The 23944-nt window shown below is 35.5% G+C and overlaps 1 protein-coding gene across 3 annotated transcripts in view; it reads right to left on the bottom strand.

The window, feature by feature from the left end:
- loco (regulator of G protein signaling family member locomotion defects) overlaps nt 1-12970 on the bottom strand; it is a 248135-nt gene extending 235165 nt beyond the window's left edge. For 2 of the 3 annotated variants that reach the window (XM_081764572.1, XM_081764554.1), the window contains exons 1-2: nt 12799-12956; nt 3811-6161 (exon numbers count right to left, since the gene is read on the bottom strand). In XM_081764572.1, coding sequence (XP_081620698.1) covers nt 3811-6161; nt 12799-12820 — 2373 coding nt within the window. In that variant the 5' untranslated portion in view covers nt 12821-12956. Of the gene's footprint in view, nt 1-3810; nt 6162-12798 lie in introns of all 3 variants that reach the window. The other variant, XM_081764563.1, reaches the window with a different exon arrangement.
- Between the last annotated feature and the right edge of the window lie 10974 nt (nt 12971-23944).

Raw genomic sequence — 23944 nt, forward strand, 5'->3', positions numbered from 1 at the left:
AATCAAGGTGTTCCATGTTCAATTCTCGGTCGAACCACAACCCTTCTTTCATACGTAAACAAAGTAGCGGTTCGGATGTAACTTTAAGCGAAAGTCTTCTCCTTCATAACCTCTGTATTACGTAAGGATGTTAAGCCTGAACATACGAAACGAAACGAAATTGTATATTTCTGCATGCCTGGATGCCTGTTGTTTTATAAAGAAGCTAAGGCTGCTTAAATATATTGACAGAAATTGGCAAAATTTATCGATTGCCTACGTAGATTCCAACATTAGCTTGGATTGGACTTTCAATGATATGTACGCACTAAATTTGTAATTTAATACCTCCGTTTTAGCGCTGATTATGATGATTATGATAGGTCGACCTTTAAATTTTACATGCAAAGGAATAACAGGATTTTTCCGTTATTGTTTTACATTTAGAATAATGACGGGATTTCCCGATGGCTAGGGCGGAAGTTTCCCAATTTAACAAATTTACTGACCGGACTTCTTTAAGCTTATGTGACCTCTTCCAGCATAACCCTGTTGTTGCATAATAACACCAAGGCGAAACAAATTTATTTCTGTCAATATGTAATATAAATACATAAAGCAATATATCTAAACCCAAAAAACCTGGTTTAAACAAAAAAATCCTAGTTTAAACTCCCCCCCAAAACGGGTTTTTGACATTTTCAAAAACAACCATGGTTCTTGCCAACCCTGCTTACTTTTGTATATAGGAGGTTAAAAAAATCTTATTATATACAATGGTTAATCCTTTGGAATTCATAATGTAAACATGTTGAGAAGTAAAATTGTTTGAAATATCTTTTCGAAATTCATGGTTTATTTTCGAGGTTTTTTTATTACTATCGGCATCAACCACTAATTAAATGACTTTTTGTGTTATAGAGAAGCGAAACAAAATCTGCTTTATCAATTTAAAGCAGAATTTTGAAAAAAGCCCAAAATTCCCCAAGCAAAAAAGCGAAGCAGAAAAAAACGAGTTTTTTTTTCTCCAAAAAATCTTTTGTGTGTGTGTGTGTTTTTTTCGAGCCCTTGCATCTCTAATTCCCAGTCATAAGCACGTTCAAGTTCGATATATTTTTCTTTCTTTCTTTCAGTTTCTATCCGTCTCTTAAAGAAATCTAAGTGGAATCTAAGAGCATACCATAAAATACAATAGAAAAAGGGCTAAACACCGAAGCAATATTACACAAATGTCAGCAGTAACAAAATATAAATTATGGAAGGCGTTTTGAAAATGTGAAAGTTGTACGTAAACAGTTACGCACAAAGGAATATTCATATGCAGTGGTCGAAGTGAGACGGTATGCCGTGGTATGCCATACCGCCTCTGGTTTTTCAGTGATCAAAACAATATTTAAATAACAGATATGTTGAGCCAAAATTATAAAACATACCGCTCTGCTTTTTTCCACTTCGAACACTGTTCATATGAAAAGTCGCTGATATAAAACTGTTGATAACAATTTCATCAAACGTGGATATATATTAACTCAGAGAAAAGACAAATGAGTATATAATTTGAATATAAGAAGCTAATTTTCATTATCGACTGAGATCACGTATTTCGGCAACCATACACGTGTAATGTTATAAATATCTGTTTCGTACTGTCAATAGCGATCACCTCTATAAATGACTATATTATTGTGTTTTTTAAAATGTAACGAAAGGTCCAATGAAAGAATCGTTGGATGGAAGTAGCTAACACGATCATAACAAAAATCAAACTTAACGTCTTGATACATTCACCTTATTCACACAATCCAGTATTCAGTACTTATCAATTATTTGAAAATCTTTAGAAGTAAATGCACGAATAAATATAGATATGGGTCTGAAAAGGAACAGTAGCTACAAGGTAGTCGCCTGAAGTTTTCTCTCTCTCCCTCTCCCTCTCTGTTCTCTCACACACACATTATATATATATATATATATATATATATATATATATATATATACTGAAAATTGGAGGAAATATACAAAAAATTTCAGAGGGAACAAGCTCAATAGTTTGTTAATGTATGTTTCAAGGCCCTAGAACTTTTTTTTTTTTAAATGTCCCCTAATTTATTCATGGAATGGAGTTCCTACTCATATAAGTCTGACAGAAATATGGGAGAAGCATCATAATTATAATAGCATTCAAAGACGCCACATTATGCAAACAGCTTTAGAAAACATGCATTATTCGTAAACACTGTTAAGACATTATGTTAGGTAAGTTTATGCACTACGGCACATTAAAATCATGCACGCATATCCGGTACATTCATTGACATACAACACATGACGCCCCGCTGAATGATTATGGGTTGTTCCATTAGATACTAATAAAAGAACCTTAACGAATATAAACAAACACAGCACACCATACAAAACGTATTCTATATACATCTTCCGACTTAACACGTATATTTGGGTCATAATAAAAAAGAAACTTGTAATTTTTTGAACAAGATACATTTGGAAATAATACGAGAGAACAATACAAACAATATAACCAACGATGTAAAGAATATAAAACAGTCTCAAAAGATTTAAAACCTGAGAAGATTTAAAATCATCCTTATGGAAATTTTAGGCACGCTATCTTTACACCTGTTCAAATTTGTCCAGAAGCAACGAACTGTATGAAAAACATCTACAGATACATCATCAACTTAGAATGTTCACAGCGGGAAAAAAAATAATAATTGTCACAACGATCAGTTTTAAGTTTCAATACCATTCGAGTATACACGTATTTATCGGCTGTTTCTTCTATTTTAATCAAGATATGAATAGTTAGCTACTTATCCGAGGAATCAAAATCTCTCTTATTCGCCCTATTAACAACTCTTCTTTAAACATTTCCTTCATCCTAAACACATGGTTACCATTCAATTTCTATTCGACAATGTATAGTCACGTTCGAAAGTTAATTTTCCTTAAAATTTTCACAAACTTTCGAACGATATGACCAGTCAAAGTAGAATATTTTCCAGTGACCCATCTAACACGTCTGGAGCTTGCCGAATAAATAAAAGTATCAGAAAAAGTCGAATTTTCAACGTACAGATACAATCATCAACTTAACAATACTTTGAGTTATTTCACTTGCTTTTTTTTTATAAAGTACGCAACTATTTTACCCTTGTTTGAAACATACATTTATTACTTACTATATTTCATGAACAATGTTGTATATGTGAATATTCATAGCAATAGTGTCCAATTCAGATACATGTGGAAATATTTAAAAATATAACAATAGGAGGAAAGAGAATATCTGCTACAATAGGTAATGCTACCATTGCAAACAATCAATCATCGCTGTCTTGCATCATGAATACACGTAGAAGGAAGTCGTTCCTTGAGTACGACCCATGAATTACACAAATTGAACTCATATTATCTATTTCCAACCAAAATAATGAAAACAATATAATGTTATTGTTAAAGGTTGATAATCAACAATTCAGATGCTCAAATTGTTATATAAAACTATAGTAGTAAATCGCTCACGTAATAATAACGATACTCCGCAACTCACAAATCGTGTCAAGTCTCATCATTTACTGGATGATCTTGTATAAAAAATACTTACAAGTTAATCGTGAACTTAGAAGTTAAGGTTAAATGATAAAGCAACAATCGCATTTACAGCATATCTAGGCTCTAAAAGTAGTTACACACAACTCAAAAAGCACGAAAGAAAAAGTTAATCACTATTAATAGAACATGATTTCCAAACGCAAATTACTCCTTCATCACAATAACATTAAATTAATATATCAAACAGTCTACACTTACCGACGGAGCCAGTTCCAATTCATCCTTCTTTGGCATTTCTTCCTGACGAAGGTCATGAGGAACAGAATGCGGATAAAGCTGTTCCTCCGTGGGTAAAGCAGATGTCCGAAGATCCTGAAGACTACCCCACTGTCCACGTCCTGGAAGCAGCGAACTTGATTGGCTTGAACGACTCAAATTCGCTTCGGACGAGCAAAGAAAAGCAGGAACAGCACCTGGGTGGCAAGGTGGTTGTTGAGACACCCAATCCAATGATGAATACTTTTTGGTTTCCAAATGAGGGGAACTACGAAATTCATGCTTATTATTCACGGCACTTTCACTGGTCTTAATATCTTCTAAACTATGAGCAACTGGATGATTCGCACTAGTTCTTCCACTAGGCATTTTGACACCGAAAACTTTTGGACTTAATTTGTACGATAACAAATCTAAATTATCTTGACTATTATCCGACACAGCACCATCTCGCATATCCTTAAAGGCACGTAATCTCCCACACCCATTACGTTGGTACGGACTAGAAGTCCAATGCTCTAGCTCCTCCGGTTTTAGGAGAATATACCTTTGTTGTCCACGCTTTTGTTTATCACCAGCTCGAAAATCATCCACCACATTGCACGGAGACTTACTTCCACTACACAATCCAACCGGATCCGGCATAGCACGAACCGTTAACCGATCTTCTCTACTGGATGCGTAACAAGCACACGAGCTATCACAGTGATTGTTAATTGGAGACGATAATCTTCCTTCATCACTCCTGTTATCCCTTCTACACGAACACTCACCACTCACACGCTGAACATGAAGCCTGTCATTCTCAACATCCACCACGATTACGCGGTCCGAATGATGACCGTCATCCTTAAAACCTATCCCTGAGTCACTATTGCTTGAATTACTACTCGCGTTACTATGCTGTGGGGACGGATTCATGTATACATCTGCATCAATCAGCCCCGGCGATCTTCCAAAGTCACCTCCGCCATCACCACCTAGTCTCTCCTTGTACACATTGGTAACAGCGTGCAAAATAGGATCAGCTGTATCTGGAAATTCTTCACATTTATTCGTATCAGGATTTACAGTACACTTAATTCGAAACGTTTCTGCTTTACCTGCGTGCTCTCGATGTGGTTGCATTTTAGGCTCCACCATAAAAACATGGCACGAACTTGATAATGGGATACTATCTTCTTTCCCACACTCGCTTACGTCATCACTAAGAACACCCTGACATGTAACCAGTCCGAAAAACCTTTTATCGTCAGCACATGTACCACAAAACGTTATTTTCTCGGCGGGATATTCCGCAAGCATCATTCCATGTGAATTTGTCAAGACCACTTTCTGTGTATACACAGACATTAACACCATTGTATGAATTTTCTTTTCGATACGCATTCGCCTAATGCAATTTCTAATCACCTGCAATCGCGATCCGGGCTGAAGTTCTTTAGGCATCTCAATAGTCCCCAGGTAGCCAATAACAGCTTTGTACTGGATGTCAGACAAATTGTCCCCTGCAACATTCCCTGAACTCTCTGGTTTTTCGAGAGTCAAATACAAAAACTGATCAAGCTGCTGCCTTTTCATTAAAGGAACCATGACCTGCTTTATATGTCTGTTCATATTCCTGTGTGGCTGATTTTTTACTTCCTGAGAACTGAAATTCCCTGATCTCTCCTTCTTAGCCTGTGGGGCGACTCTTCCTGGTGGGGGTGGAATGTCTCGAATAACGTGTGGACTCTTTGGTGCGTAAGAACTTCCTCCAGGAAAATTGAAGTTGTTAACCAATTTGGCATTATCTGGAATAGGAAGCAATACACCGTAATCATTTGGCAAACTAACACATTCCCATCTTGGTTTCCTTGAAGGCTCTGAAAATCCCCGATTGGGCTGCTCATCAAACATAGCCCCTGTCTGCAGATCTTCAATAACCTTTGCAGCCCTACTCTGAACAAATCTATGCCTAGGTTTATGTGGATATTTTGGCTTTGGACGAGTTGTATTAAGTACATCATCATCAGAGCTGTCCGAGTAGTAATTTTCTGCAATTTGTAACTTTAACACTCCAGTGGAGTTGCCTATCAAATGAACCACATCATCATGAGGCACTTTAGAAACATTTTGGCCGTTCACAGCTACGAGGTAATCTCCCGGACGAAGTCCTGCCTTCTCAGCAGGACTCCCAGCTACAATACAACTAAGGATACATGGTTGCTGCCCTGAGATCGTAAATCCGAATTCTTTCTTTCCTCTTGTCACCTCCACGGTTCTTACACCATAATTAGGCCGTTTTTTCCTACGCCGAATGGGATGCATGTCGTCCAAGACACGAGTGAACTCTGAAAGATAAAACAAGAAAAATTAAGGAATATAAATATTTATTGTTACAGACTAAATGTATTTCTGAAGCTTAAAGATACCGTTAATGAAGTTAAAAAATAAAATTTTCGTTTCAAAATCATTAACTGCTAAGTTATGCGACAAAACTTTTTTTTTTTTTTTTCAATCTCCACTCAAGTCCTTCCTTTCTAACTGTAACTGTAGTGGGCTTTCTGTAACTATTTTATACAAAGACCATAAGCCTATCTCGTAATAAAATTTCTAGATTGAACTGATTAATTAGGACATAATATCCTTCATCTTAAATCATAATGCTCTTGTCTACACTCAAGAAAGTATTGACTCAACATTCCGTCACAAATGTTAGTGTAATAAAATAATTGGATTTTTTAAAATTTTATTTTATTTTATTTTATTTTATTTTTTTTTTTAACTTAATTGCCAGTTGGAAGTTGGTAGAGAGACACTATTTCTTTTCAACAATTATAAACTAGAGAAAAGTATAATTTAAAAATAGTACTGTCTTTGAGCTAAAACAACTGTACTCAAATAGATCCATTTATTTCGAAATTATTGAGAAAAGGAACAGCGTAGACCCTAACCCACTTTTACTAGCAACTGTACTTTAAAATACCAGTTATTTCCGTACAGATTGTAAAATCTAAATGGAGATTTCCTTTTAAACAATTACGCATATGGCAATACACAACGTCCTTAACTTTATAATTTATTAAAGAACAAAATAAAGAAAGATGCTCTTAGCATGGGAAAAATCTGTATTCTTGCCTTGACATATGACCGCATACGTCATGCATATATGAAAGTTACGGAAAATCTCCCTATGTACGGCTGCCTTGAAGTAGTATTCAAAACTGACTCATAATGAACACAGTAAAAGATATTTCAGAAATAGTTTTTCTTTGTTCTGTCTTCCTTTTTACCAAATGTAACAACTGCACACAAGGTCTTCTATTCAATAAAATTTCTTTCTTTAACGAAAAGAACAGTTTTGATCTCAAATTAAAAGTACAGTACATTCCTTGTGATGTACCAATGAAAAGATGAAATAAATGTGAAAAAGTAATTCTTATATAAACATCCCTTAAAGCTCACCAACTAACAATATGGATACATATACACTACCTGAGAATTACTTATAAGTCTGCAAGGTAAAATGTCATATTTCTAAAACCAGGTAGTTTTACTTTATAAACTAACTCTCAACGTCACCCTCCACCTTGATCTCCTGCTTTCACACTTCGAAATAGAAATCAGTCACATGGAGACGAGTTTGATAATACAGAAGATGTGGTATAGTTGCATTTTGTTCCAACCAAGAAATAAACTGTCCGTGCAGCTGTGTAGGTTAGTGTTATAGTGGTGAAGCAAGACTCAATGAGATTCGGTAACTCAACCAGATTTGGTTGCAGTTTGACCAACTTTTCGGTAAAAGAGAAAGGCAAAATTTTGCATATCAAATAGCATCCACCGTTCTATGATGTGTGTTTCAACACGGACTACTTCCACCAAACTTTAAAACAAACAAACAAAAATCACAGTCGGAGCTTTCAAAGGACTTCAGAGATTTCCTTCACAGGTCGAGGATGTTGAATGCCAGTTGCTTTCAGTATAAAGAGTTGGTTTACCGTCTCTGGCTACTTCAAACAGCAATTATTATTTCCTGTCATCAAACTTGTCCCTATGAGCTTGGATCAATCCATCTTTGCTTGTTTCTGTATCTCTGTTATTGAAGGTGACACCAAACTGGCACCAATTTTACTCTGCTTGCATTTAATCGTCAGTTTCCCCTCTAACTTCTACCAGCTTAATCAGTTTTCAACACCAGCAATGTCTTCAGGAGTCACTGCTGGTGCAAGCCACAAATTTTTGGCCTCATCAGGAAAATCTTCCTCGTGGTAGAAAGTTCCCAAATGCTTATCACAAACACTAACAACAATCACTACTCTCTATGCTCACTCTGAAATCATAAAATATCTCAAATTAAACTGCCCTGTACTCAACTATATGGAGTCTGCACAACCAACGCTTCTACCTGCAAGAATTCGCTTGTCAAAACATGCAGATTTATCCGGATAGGAACAGATTCATCAAATATGAGGCTAAAAACGCAGCCAATATGAAACCTGTATCATAATTTAAAGATGACTTTTAAAAAATGACATGATTCTTCTATCTTCATTGTTGATATTATTAACTTCTTTTCAACTTTAAATAATCATAAATCATGGACAATTCTTTCTCACGTGATTCACACCAGCTTTCATGAAGGTGTTTCCCGGATTGCTTTTATTCTCTTGGAATGCAGTTAAAGATTGCCGTTGTCCACCTATCATCATTTTCTTTCATATTAACGCCACTCCAATACTTTACTTTCATTATATCTGTCAATCCTATCATCTTTCTGCTCCATGTAATATTTATAATTTTATCACAAAATGTAGAATATAAACATTGAACATGATGTTCCAGTATACACATATCGGCAATTTCTTTTATTAATATGAAGCTATTTCTTCCGATACACTAGAGTTTAGCTCAACACATCTGTCTAATTTCTTCTCTTCAAATCCTGCTATCCATAAAAAACTCAAAATTTCAACCTCTATCACTGACTCTTGTGAAGCTGTTGAGTATCATCTTCATTTTTACTCGTATTCAATTTACACCCGACTTCTTGTTCTTTACTTAAAGCTCTTGCAGGATATTCTGCAACTCTGTGATTTTGAAAAAAATATAGGTAGTATCACCAGGAAAACAATTACTGTAATGTTTCACGGTTATATTTTACCCTTTTCTCTCCCACGAAACACAAACACACAATAAAAAAACATGTAAAATCTCTCTGTGAGATATACAATCATTCTGATGCCCTCTTGCCAAGTCTTACTATTCTTGCACAGACGAACAGTCGGGTGATGATTATGAAAATGATATCAACAATTCTGATACATGTTCCCTTGACACCACTAGAACTAACAGCAATGTAACTACCAAGACTTTTACCGAATCGAATGCTTTTTCAGCCAATGAACGTGGCACTTTTAAGGGAAATTCACATCCATTTCATGCTTCAGGAGGAAGAATAATTTTAGGTATGTCATTGCGCAGATTTATTTCATGTCCATTTTTATGCTAGGTATTATCATATGACCCTTCTCTATTTCTCAGTAACCTCTTCGTAGGTCCTGAAGGGTCCTTTCCCCCTGATGTGTCAGCTACTATTGATATATATAATGTGCAACTTCTTGCAAAGCAGAAACTAATATTTCTTCACTATCTTTATTTGCTTTTACTTCCAGGTAATTACTTGAATATAACCGCTATGGAACTGTTGAATCACTGCAATATTTCTTCGTTGGTTTAGTGATGTACAATCCTCTTTCTTCAGTTCTATAATCTGCTTCCGTTCCTTTTGTTATCCAAATATCCCTTCCCTTTCCATACTCCGCAACAAATCCTGTCTACATTTTTGTGATAGCAATAAAAGCTCTATCTGCTTGCAATATTGTTGCTTGGACAATGCTCAAAAATTTATTGGAAAATCCAACATTTTCCGGAACATTACAATAAATAATCACTGCTCAAAAGCGCGTAGACAATGTAAGTGAATTAAAAAATAAATAATTATTTTTGTTGATTGGCGAACTTCTCTTTTGTGTGCATGTTCTTTTGTTCGCTTGAAACGTTTGGCTGTGTATAAAAAGTTATGGCTAGCTATAATCATAAATTTTCGAAATATTTCTGTACTGAAGTTTTTTTTTTTTTTTTTTCCTAACGAACAATCTTCGTGCTCGCAGCAATTATTAAATACTCGTTTCCCCCACCCCGACTCTCGAAATTATCGGAATAATCAAATATACAGAAAATATTTCTAAATAAAAAGGTCACAATTTATAATGAGGATACAGTGTCATCCGTTGTACCCTCTTCACGATGTATCCAATTGTAAAGCTGAACAGTTGGATTATAATCGCACTGGTTTGTTTACAGATGTTTGTAAATGCATAACATGAATCTACGAGATAATAAAATAAAATCTTCAAGCTCATGTTGAATTTCTCCTCTGGTTGAGGAATTGGACGTCAGAGATAAGAACAAACTTAAGGCTTCTTATTTACATATTTTAGCTTTAAATCCTATGAATCTACGGATGAGCCCATGGGAAGTACAGGTGGAAAAGGTAGAGCAAAATACTTCGAATAAGACTATGTAATAAACTCTGGTACACTGCCTAGCACAAGAGAAATACGAATTCAACTAAACTGTCCAAAGGCAATTGCACTACTACAATTTGACCCAGGATGAAGTTTGACAATTATCTCTAAATCAGAATGCCATGATCGCTTCGTGTGTATGTCAGCACGTTAATACTACACTTTGATTTAACTTGTACTTAGCTATCTAGTAAATAAAAATACACATCTATGACCTCAAAGAACATATATAAATATGACAGAAGAATTATTATGCTGAATTTTAGAAAGGCAATGATTTAAATAATGTCCACGAAGGAAAACAAATATAGCCACTACAAACTGCATAATGATTTCAAGAAGTAACCCGAAAGTGAATATTGCCTTTCCGAAGCTAGGATTTCTCCACTAAGATATCACATCTCTGATTACTTATGAAATGTACTTGTTTCCTCCCTTCCGTTCTCTTTTTTCCCCTCCCCAGGATCGAAAATAACTATAATTTGATCATTATTATTCAGAGGAGCACAGAAATAACCAATTATTTCAGTTCCCAAATCCAATCTCTCGTCCAATTTAATGAAACCAATTAAATTACTTATGCACTATCAAAAGCTCAACATCAACTGCATTTTTCATAGGACCAATTTTCTGTCTATACTACTGAAGAACATGTATACTCCTTTGGCACAACGCCTGAAATGTGTGATATTAGGAAATAAATTCTGTAAACTTGAGCGTAAGAGTATAGTATAGGTATACACCACATTTTTACTCCTTCTGATAAAGGTAAGGATATAAATATGTGCTTTGAATTGTTTTCTTCTTTATAAATGTAGTTGTAAAATGAAAGTTCGTAATATAGCACAGATATTATCATCCAGAGAGTGGAATTTCTGGAATTAATTACTTTTAAGGGTACTGTTCGATTAGATATTACTTTTTTTAATAAAATTAGAAAAGATTTGTAATCTTGGGATAATTTTGGAACTGGGGGGACAAAATCAGGTAAAAAAACACCATGTTTACGGAAGAAATGAGTTTGATGTTAACATAGGGGTAATTACTAAGTACTAGTCTAATCGAACTTAAACTAACCTAACCTAGCCTAAATCATCAAAAACAGAAAATATAGGAAATAGGAATTTTAAGCAAAGAATTCTGGCTCCCCAAACCCAAAAATACTAACCTAAACTGGCCTAACCAATCCTAACCATCAAGAATACAGAAAGTATAGCAAGGAAGCACGAAATTTAAGCAAAATATTCTCCCCCCAACAACTAATCTTGTTCATCTAGCCTGTTTTCCATTGAACAAGACTAAACAATTACAACCAAACACCCATTCTGTTTTTCATATGGAAATTTTGTCATGTAGGCAAATCGCTCATTACCATACTACAATGCGTCAAAAAAAAAAAAAAAAAAAAAAATCTTTCAAACTAGGGCATAAGTCTCTTCAATTTAGCATAGCTTCAGTAATACAAAATCACTGTAATTTGAACAACTACCAGTGGAATATTGGCTGCTTGGCACATCAAATAATAACTCCACATTTTTGTATATTATCATTGGAGCCAATACAGGCGTTATACAATTCTAGACAGAATGTATCGTAAACGAAATTTTGTGAATCTTCTCTCTCTTTCAATTAATTCCCCATAGTTATGCACAATATGCTAAAAGTTTCAGGGTAATAATGTCATTGTATTACGGCAAAGTTGATATTATGTACACAGAAGACGTTGGAAAACTACAAACTTTCATGGGCTGGGATTGAACCTAGATCCTTTCCACCAGAGGGGAGTACTCTAGCAATGAACCACAGTTTTACCGCTAAAAATAGTACGATGAAACGCACTGATATGAATATAAAAAATCTGTCACATTTATTTCAGATAGTACCACTCCTTTAGCACAGGCATTACAAAATCACAATTAAGTAGGTCTGTAAGCTTCTGGCCTGAAGCTCACAATATAGCTGTGTCCTTTTAATCGATAAGTTATATCTCAAAATAATCCACAAATATTTACCTAATAACTTAGGTAGAAACATTGTGCGAGCTTGACGTGTAATACATTCCATTCACAAGAATTCATATTAAAAGGCAAGACGTAAACATTTCTGTTCTCCCCGAATATCTGACAACCTGTTGCTTGTCGCGAGAAAATAACTTTTAAACTCGCTTGCAACTTACACAGAAGTTGATTAAACCCATTATCAACATTGCACAACATATAACAGAGTGTTTCTTTTATAATTTTACCTGTTTCGAAGATATATTTAAACAATTCGCCCACGTAAACATAAACTTCCACCCGCAGGTAATCATGAAAACATAACACCGTTCAACGGTATTTCTTGAACGTTAAACGTTTCTTACACTCGAACTTGAACACCAATGAAGTATATTATTATTTACCTGATGTTGTTAAGATAGGCATACGAAACACAAAGAACACAACATATCACTACAGTCTATCCATTCACAAACATACTCGACGATTTCACTTCACACACATACCAGCCATTTCCACCGTCCATCACTTTGCCCTAGGCGCTCTCGGATTAAACGCACATAGAACTACACGCCCGCCATCTGCAGTAAAAAATTAGAAGCTTCAGAGACATCTGAGAGTTCATGAATAGCATCCACTTCGGCCTGTGAAGTCACGAAGTGGACATAAGTTGATGTTTGCAATTCAGTGTCATGTACTAAAAAAAAAACATACATATATGAAATATAGTAAGAAAAGGAAATTGCAATATTTGTCAAAAATACAATAAATATTCACTTTTAATTATAGTTCGTTTTGTGCGCCGGATGCAAGTATAGCAAAAGTAATATGAAACTTCGACTTTTAAATTCCCGCAAGCGTTTCCTGATACTTTTGTATGTGTTAATCATATGAGAAGTTACAAGTCAGCTTTGACGAAGTACAATCCGAAGCGTTTGCTACGAAAAATTAAAAGTTCGCAATTATAACAGAATAATATTACTATAAGCCAAATATTGTAACACTACCTAGCTCATTATTGTTCAAATATTAACACACATGTTTCACTATTACATCTAAATATTATTTTTCGCATCAATTTTTTGTGCTTTGATGCCTATCTTTAAATCAGATAAATAATAATTTACTTAACATAACTAACGAAAACAACATTGTTATAAACCAGTGGTGAGCTTAAGGAGGTGAGACTCACCTTCTTGAAAATTTTGCCCTCTCCTCCCTCCCAAACGTTCCTTTCTTAGCAGATCCGTACCAATGGGGTAGCCAGGGGTTCAGTATCCCTGAGATGAGCAGGGCTGACCCTAGGCAATATGCCGCCCCGTACAATGTCATTATTTCCGCTGCCCCCCTTTCTCCAGAAATAACAAATCTTAACCCTTAACAGGAAACGCTATTTTCTTCGCTTACAGGAAAGGAGTGTCTGTGGGACACGGACATGTATAAAGCAATATCTTTTTTTAAAAAACATATGTGTAATGTTAAATAATAGGAAGGTACTGAGAAAACCGATACATTGAGTGAATCAGTGTTGCCAATGTAATACAAAGAAAAACCATACGTGTCTGACAGACACATATTTCCTGTTAAGGGTTAATAGACGTCACTTGAAGTATGCTATATCATCATGAACAACGAAAGGGGAAGTGCACTCGCACCCAGAAAGTCCTAAACACTACAAATACAACTTCGTTGTGTCTGTTTTTAGCGAAAGATAAAGCAAACACGCCTGCAGAAGAAAGATGATAATCCTTTTTATAGAATTCAATGTTGAGCTTCAATCTCAAAACATCAGTTTGCAATTTCATTGTAACTAGCTCTTTTATCTTGATTTCTTGATTTTGCTTCTACATCTGTTATTTAAAATAAAACTGTTTCCATCTTCAATGATAAGGAATTTGTGATAAAGACAAGAATAGTTTTCATATCAAAAACGTGATAACTAAGGAACAGATATTCGCCACTGTTCGTGAATTGAGTTCTTGTATTCGACAACAACCAAGCAATTCATGCTGGGGTTTGTTTGGCCATTCGTTTTAGCACTGTCCATGTGACCTTAACCTTTATTTAAATAATATACTTATGACAGATTTTGCCGCCCCTCGAAATTTACCGCACTGTGCAAATGCACGTGTTACACATATGGTAGAACCAGCCTTGGCGATGAGCTCCGCTGAACTTTTCAGTTGTTTGTTAGTATGTATGTATGAATGTAAAGCAAATTCGCGTCAGCTCCCAAAATTATCTCGGACCGTCTGTCTTATATTAATGTTTTGGCTGTGCGCCTGTAGCTACTAATTAAATTGAAAAATGCGTACTTTGTGCTATTCAACATTCAAAATTATTTTGTAATAGTAATTCAATAGCATCTACGAATAATACACATCTTTGAGCTGACCAATAGAAAGAAAGATCGTGTCCTATAGTAAGGCTGGAGTGTAATGAATAATATATCTATCAGGAGGCTATTTGAACTAACTGACTGACAAAATCACAGGTACTTTTGGTTCACGTGGAAAGTTGAAATTTGTCATGCTTATTCAAAATAAAATCAACAGGAAAATTGTTAAAAGTATATTTGTTACGTTTTCAGGAGGTAAAAAGGAGGGGAATATTCCCCTTGTTATTTAAATAAGTTTTGTTGTTGTTATTAGTTTTACGTTAAATCTCATGTTTTAGGAAACTGAAATTGTAGTAAAAGCTTAAAATTTGGTATGCTTATAGTTTTTAGATAGTGTTACCTAATTAAATCACCAAAATTAAAAATTTCCAATTTTAATTGGGTTTTATGGAGAACTAGCTTGGCATATTTGTAGCCTCTGAGGACTAAACTCCAGAAAAAGTTTTCAAACGTGAATATTTTAATTTCTAGGAAAGCTAAAGGGAAGTAAAACATTTCCCCCTGTGTTTTTAAAACGGAATTATTTTTTTAATGGGAAACTTAAAAGTTTAAATACTTCTAATTGGAATAGAAACTCAAAACTTGGCATGCTCGTGGCTTTTTAAAACTAACGGAAAAGAAAATTGTAAAAAAAAAAAATAATAAATAAAAAATAAAAAATAAAGTTTTAGGGGTCTTATGAAATTTTAAAAATTTCATCTCCATACATTTTAAATGGGATTACTTTCACAGCTCAAAATGTTAGGTTTATGTATAACCGGATATACTTTAATGTAAGTCAACTAATAAAACTATTCTTTTCGGTGCAAAAAAAAATAGCTAGCTGCCCTCAAAACGGTGACATCAACTTTCGCCTACTCAAGATTCGCCTAATAACTTTAGGCAATGTAATTTACAAACATTAACTCAAGAGAAAGTGTATGCGAAACTTGAATTCAAGATTTTTCCTTTCAAGATTTGCGATATTATGTTGGTAGTACTGAGAAGAAATGACACAAATAAATTGTAGTGTCCAAATTTTAAAATAAATATTTAAAAAGTACGTACGTATTAAACCGGTATAAGCATTATTACAGTACATGACTAGATATTATATGTTTGACAACAAGATATGAAAATGTTATATGAAGTTACAAAATGTATTACGGAAAAATAAAATGGAGTAACGTAAATTCCACGAGAGTTTGCATAAATCATAAAATAAAATTATCAAAATACCAAGAACCAGTATAAGCACAATTACAGTATATGGATACATAGTATATGCTTCACATCAAGCTGTGAAAATGCTACATGAAGTTACAAAGTGTCTTACAGAAAACAAAGAGAAGTGACGGAAATCCTACTACAGTTTGCATAAATCATAAAATAAAGAAAACACCAAGAATCGCAAGTCACACGTAAATAAAATGCAGTGAGCACTGCATCAACGTGTTGGATTATGTATATTTCTTGTGATCCAGGCCTTCTTTTGAGTTCCACAATACGTCGATTAAAGCGATTCCACTTTGCTTCCCTTGATTTAGCGACGTGTCCCATCTGGGGTTGATACATTGTCATTTCATTTTCTGCTTGCTTCTGTTTTAAAAGATCTATAATTCTGTATATATTCAAGTGTGGATTCCTTGTTTTCTTCTTTATTTTGGAGTGCCATGCGTCCGCTCGATTAATCGTCCTATCTCAATTGTTGTTGTAGTTTAGTGTCCACTAATAGAGTAGACCTTTGTCACTTAATCTTGTATCTGTTTCTTTCAAGCGCATTTTTCTGATTTTCTTTAACTCTTTCAAAACGGCAGATTTCATTACCCAGTCGAAATGTTTTAAATACATGAAAATACAGGAGGAAACATGAATGATGTGATACTGTTTTTACATGAATTTTCAGAATGACACGACTTTGTATCTGTTCCAGAAAGGGAAGAAAACTTGTTGAAAACTATTCGAGAGATAGTTAATTGCAACAGGTATATTCAACAGGTATTGCAACAGGTTGAGAGTATATTCAATAAATACACTACGAATCCTGTACAATTAGAAAAAGTGGGATAACAGTTCCAATCACACTGTTATGTATCGCATGATGGTGACGCACTGACTTTTCGTCGATATTTCACATAGAGCAGACTTATTTCACACTATTCACTCACCTCTCAGTTTTACAAATAAGAGCAAGTACGAACAGGCGACACGTATTGAAGGTGTACTATCAGAAGCAAACGGCTGGAGCAAGATATATTTTAGCAATTGATCGAGGATCGGAGGAGAAAATTAAGAATGCTACCCATTTACTTGTTTGGGTATACCAACACAATTGCAAATGTAAAATTTTCATATGCTTAGTCCAACTGCCCATGTTCGAAGTTCGAAGTTGTTTTACTCAGACATGTGCATTAATAGTAGGGAAATAACATGTTTGGAATTAAAAAAAAACAAGAGGATAAAAGTAACATGTTGACGTAATCTTAATGTTGAACTACCCTCAAATTATACGTTACTTTTATGAATCTTTCGAAGTTTCTTTCTTTTTCTTTCTTTTTTGTTTTTCTGTTTAGTTTTTCAGTGTAAAGGCGGATTTTCATGTGTCCTTTACCTCCGTGAGTTGCGAGCGATTGTGCCAAACAGCCAATGAAATCACGCATCGGAGATGGCGCGCTACACTCGCGTCAGAGTAGAAATTTGTTCAATTCTGACGGAAGTAGCGCGCGTACACTATTGTATTCACTGACTAACATGGCGGAAGTCGCAAACTTTCTATTTTACGCATGCGCATTAGCTAGGGAGTAGTAATTTGGCGCAATACACGCACGGATGTATGAAAACGAAAATAATTTACGGTGAATACGCTACATGTGATGCTTCCGTTCTAACGCGGGCATGAAAATCCGCCTTAATAGTTACCCTTCCTGTTCTGAAAGAAGCAGAGTTTATTATATGAAGCCTAAATTACCAAAATATAAATGTTGTACTTAAAACTCGTTCTTTCGACTTGTTTTTTTCATTTGAAGCAGCAGTGGGTCTGATGAAATCCAACCTTATCATTTATCTCCCAACTGTGCACCGTGCCAGACTGACTTAATTTTGATATATTTTATGTACCATAAATTATTTCTATCATTTATATAAAAAGAACTTAATTTTGCTTAAACAATGTTTTCTCTACGGACTATTTTGTTTAATAAGTTTACAGAAACTTCGTATAATGCCCCATTATTCTCAAATGTACCATATTATGTGTATATCAATTGTAATCATGGTATGTTGACATATTTTCTTTATTTTTTTTTACTTATACAAGTATTACATGTATAAAAACAGAAACATATTTTCAAAGAAACACAGGTACACCCAGCCACAAAAGTATCTCTCTCTTCCCCACCCTAAGTGCTCTAATACCATTACTTGGGGTCCAGCTCTTTTGCAGTGTGATAACGCCTAGACAGATGCAACCCAACTTACACGTAACTTTTCTCGGCACTGACAGCAGTTGGTAGCACTGAGTCACGTCTGTATGGAAGTAAAATCGTGAGTAGATGACGCACGAAACATTTCTCCATTCTGAGATCAATTTCTCTGGCTCAGAGCGTGTTGTCTAATGGACATCATATGTTAATCTCAATATTGCTGTGTATGTAATGTATTTTTCATTATATACCGGTACTGTATATTCAAAGAAATAAAAACACTGATCACATACGAATCTGAAAATGCTTGAAAGTAGCTGAATATATCAAATCTAGAACAACTGCTGGAAATAACTTTGTAAATGATTGCCTCTATTGAGAGACCTTCTCCAATTCTCCTCATTTTAACATCTTTTTTCTTTCTGGAGGAGAGAAGATCTTGCTTGTCACAGTGAGTGTGTATTGAAATTGAAATTGAAACAGAAACACTTGAAAAAGTTTCAGCCTGGCCGGAATTCGAACCTGGATCCACCAAATAGAAGTTCAATGCGCTAACCAAACACCTCCCACGCCATTTAAACTTCCAACCAAACTAATACCTAGTTAAAGTCGTTTCATGGAAAAATATAAACAAGATACTCAAATATAACAAAAACAAACAAATTTAAACAAAATATAAATAAGAAAATATAAGCAACTTGTGTGTGTGTTTACTCGAGATTTCCTTGTTTAACTCAAAAACAAGTTATATAGACGTTGCTCAATGAAGAAAATATCACGAAATGTCCTTCAAGTTGAGCCTACGTCATCAACAGAGCCGTAACTTGTGGGGGGCAACTGCCCCTCAGAGAAGCTCCCCGACGTTCGAGGGTGCCTATTTTGAGACAAAATTTTCTTACTCCATATACGATACGGACATGAAAATAGAAATGAAGCATCAAAAGGGGTCGCTACATTACATAAACAAAACAGCACACAAAAGGTAAATAGAACAAAAATGAGTCGTGGACCCATTTCAGTAATATTTATTCGTATGGCTTTGAGATTTATCAATATTGTCCCCTTAATAATTTTGTCATGTATGGAATGGGCCCAGGGAGTAACTAACGGAACCGCAGACCTTGCCGTGAGGGAGGGCCCACAGGCTCCGGGGGCCCATAAAGATTAAGAGAAAGTTGGAGAGGGGCCAATAATTAGAAAATCAATTTTTCTAGAGGGGCCAAAATAAGCTTATTAATGCTTGCCCTCCCCCCAGAAAAGAATCTAAGTTACGGCGTTGGACATTGGTTGCAGGGATGATCCCGATTTACATTACATTTCGTCTTTACCATTACTTCTAATTTCCAAAGGAAAGACGACAGAAATTATTTTCACATTCTTTGAATTGTATTAACACGGGTAGAAATAGACAATTCTATGTTTATGTTCAATAACTACTAGTTTATTTTCTTATATTCATATGAGGAGTTTGTGGCAAATTGAACCGGTGGCACTAGGCGAGTAATCCCGGGCGTTCGACTTCTGATCATGAGGCGTAATCCACTAGGGATTCGAATTCCTCTGAAGAGCAAGGTCGGAATTTTAATTCTCAGTATTTCTGTGTTCGGGATCCTGTAGTGTTTGGAATACGTCGAAAGGACATGAAATGTCAGTGGCGAACAATACTCCGGTTGGGGCAATTTGTTTTAAAAAATGTGAAAGCAAGAAATTTCCACTGCAGCTACTTGGGTTCAAATCCCGTCGTGGTAATTAGTATTGTTTCTGAATGGGAAGATAATGTTTATGTAATTGGTATTATAATTATGTTATTCCTTTATTATTATTATTATTATTATTATTATTATTATTATTATTATTATTATTATTATTATTACCACAATGGAAAGAAAAAGTAACAGTAGAAGGTATTCATAGGAACAGAAAAGATATAGAGTATGTCAGATGTTTCTTAGGTTTACACATGAACGCAATAATATTGTTACGTTTATGGATTTACAGATAGAATTATCATTTCATGACAACAAGAAATAGAATATAAAGATTTGTTAGCTGATGACAGTAATGCATTTTGTTTCGCCCTTCTTCTAAGTAGAAAGGTGAGGTGACATCTTAAATAGGATCATTCTCGTGACTAGCGATCCCTATTGTAAGTTCGATCACTATTTGCCGTTTGTGCACAGCTAGGAACAATTCCTTGGAACTCATTTTTGGCCCATACTACAGCAGGAAGGACGTGTTTAGCCCTTATGTGTTCATCAATTCTTGTCCAAACACGTTACTTGCCAGACAATTACGAAGGTTGATACGGATGACGTAATTTTGTGTTGTTGGCATTTCACCTGTAAAGGAAGTTGTCTCAACTCTTAGACCCAGAGAAATTGAATATTTTTCATGTTAGTATACATCAGAAGTATCAGTTTTGTAGATTATAAAAATTTCCTGAATTGCCACAGCCGGAATCGAACTCGCATCCCCAACATCATGAAACTAACGCTTAAGCCATTAATATAAGGCATCACTGTTCTGGGAGAAGGAAAAATGGAGCTGCAGTGAATTCAGTAATTACACACTTTTACGATTCCAGTGTAATAATGCTGAAACTTCCTGATTTCAGTCATGATAAAATAGTAAAGTATTATGCGGAAAGAATAGTCCAGAGAAGTTAACTTTAAATTGACAACTCATATATACGGAGGCTCTGCTGTATGCTCTCGCCTCGGGCCCTGATTTTTCATGGCACGGCATTGGACAGATACTTACACGGTGTATATTGATTGGAATCTGGTGTTTCAGGGCATTGGATCATTTTTTAAAGTTAATTAATGTAACGAACCTTCCTCAGTACCTTGTTTCCTATTTTTTGCGTTTTACTCACTTTCAGTTTTTCCAGTAACTTTTTAAGAACAGGGAGGACAGTAAAAATCACAAACACTATTCGCGCGTTCTTCCCTTGCCTGAAGTAAAACAATAAAATATGGTGAACATGCAATTTTTGGTCTTCCATTTTCTATGTGGTGTGAAATCCAGAGTTGGAGTGGGTCAAATTGATCGAGTTTTCGGAGTGGGTCTGTGAGTCATCAGCATGTGACCCACTGCGACCCATCATTTACCTTGATCCACTGCTACGCACCACCCACCGTGACCCACCACTCACTATGACACACTCTGACCCACCGACCCTCCCTGCTCACTGCATTGTAGACAGCATCTTCTGACGCGACAAAACGCCAATGAACCACAAAATTACTTCCCCAAAATACGTTAAATCGCCTATATGTGTGATTTGTTTACATTAAAGTGAGTCTAAAAACCACTAAAAAAGTACCAAAAATACCCCGGAGAGGGATCAGACAACCAACCTTATGACCGAGTGTTCTTCCGACTTCGCCACGGAGGTGATGAAGGAGACGTCGCTGGTAAAGGGATAAATCGTTGAGATCTTTTTAATTTGGTAAATCACAGTGCTCTTTTAACCGTATATATGAGACGATAACTGTTTGGGATAAGATAAAGTGCGTTCGCCATGTAATTTTATACCAAAATGACGCATGTCTATTTACTTTATTTTTATAGTTCTCCCATACTCTTTCTAATGATCGACGATAGTTGCCATCTAAATTCATACAATTATCGCACTCAAGATTTTTCACTTCATGATGTTGAGGTAGAGGTTATTCTTGTCCCCCGGAGCTCACTTTAGGAACAATTCGTCAGGGAAAAAAATATATAATAACAACCGCATGCACATGACTGGCGATTGTTTGTGTTGGTCGCGACGAATCGAAGGAGCGCGGACCAAAATGAAGTCCTCGCTGTGGTAACTTCAATAAAATATGAAGCGAGATATCTGTTTCTACTCGACGAAACCCTGCCGGCAGGGGACACTAGCGGCAATCCTTCGACTCGTCTCTATATTGACGATCGACGTTTACCCGCAAGTGGGCCACTAGGTGTTGGCGACGTTTACGGCATGGGATAGGACCATGTTTCATATAGCCTCGCTCCTGAAAGGGACGTTAAACTCAATTCAACTCAACAAATACAGTGCTTCGCATCATATATCCATATATGATTACCATGCGCTTTATAATAATTGCTGAAGCTTGTTTATTATATGGAGCGCTTAGAGCACATGGCTATCAACCCATAAAGTTGTGAGAAAAATAGACATAAAATCTGTAAGGTAAGCTTCTGTATGTTGGTCTACGTACCTTGATTTGGGACTTTCAAATTTCATTCGTTTTTCCACTGAAAAGTATCGATAAGTCAATAAGAAAATAACTAGACCATGATAATTTAATTGAAATTCATCGTAATTTTGCCCATGACAAACACTTTACCATTTTATATCGTAAAGGTCAGATCCATCATTATTGTAACAGAGAGGTGCTTGAGGGATTGACCATAGAAATTCAAACTCCGATTAGTTAGAATTTGACAACCTGGCTTTATTACAAGTATAAATTCTTTAGTCGGTAGAAAAGAAGACGTGGATCATGTGCCAGAGTTGATGACGATGTGTTTTGGTGGGTCAGTGGTTCATGGTGGGTAGTGGGTCAGAGTAACCAAGGTGGGTAGTGGATCATGGGTCAGAGTGGGTCGCAGTGGGTCGTGGGTCAAGTTTTCATTGACCCACGCCCTCTGTGATCAAATCTGTAAAACCAAACCAAACAAAGAGCAATATTACTACACAAAACGCTCTACATCTTATCTATTCATGACAAACTATTGCATGATCCGAATAACTCTAGTATATCCACAAACCATCATTTGTCATATTTTACCGAAATATTTCATGACTTTTCTGACAACCTGATACTTTAAATGTTGTTAATACGCAAAGTTCATTGATCTCATCACTTATTCAATTATTCTATTATGATCATCACAACCTTTAGGGTACTTCCGGTAGATATAGAAAGGTGAAATGTAATATCCAGGCTTGGTGTAACGTGCAAGTTAACAAATGAAAAGCAACAGGATAATATTTCCCTCCTCCAAACCCCCTAAAGTGAAGTGTGTTGATTATTCAACAAAAAGAGTTGAAATCCAATCAGAAAATTCATAAAATATAAAATATGTAGCCACGTCTCGACTTTGTAATAATAATAATAATAATAATAATAATAATAATAATAATAATAATAATAATAATAATAATAATAAAGGAATACATAATTACAAAATCAATTACGTAAACAATACCTTCCAATTAAGAAAAAATGATTGTCACGATCCAGGGGCGTAACTTCTGGGGGCAGGAGGGCCACTGCCCCCAGGAAAGCTCCCCGCCGTTCGAGGGGTTCCTATTTTAAGACAAAATTGTCTTACTCCATATGCGATACGAAAATTAAATTATAAGTGAAGCATCAAACGGGTTCACTACATTACATAAACAGAACAGCACACTAAAGGTAAATAAAACAATAATGAGTCGTGGGCCCATTTCAGTAAAAAAAAAAAAAAAAAGTCTACTATTAGGGGCACTAGAAATAATATATATTCGTATATTATTGTCAGATTTGTCAATATTGTTCCCTTAATTAATTTGTCGTGTATGGAACGGGCCCAGAGGCCTAACTAACAACCCCGCAGACCTTGATGTGTGGGAGATTCCAAGAATTTCAGATATCCTCTGATTTTATTGGCCGATAAAGATAGGACATCAAGAGTCATGACCTATATATAGCAGAAATTAAGGCCAACTGCTGTCGACCCTCGTAGCCGAGTGTTCTAAGGCAACGTTCTAGT

This window comes from Thermobia domestica, chromosome 1, assembly GCF_964235325.1.
Source record: "Thermobia domestica chromosome 1, izTheDome1.hap1.1, whole genome shotgun sequence".
Lineage (NCBI taxonomy): Eukaryota > Metazoa > Arthropoda > Insecta > Zygentoma > Lepismatidae > Thermobia > Thermobia domestica.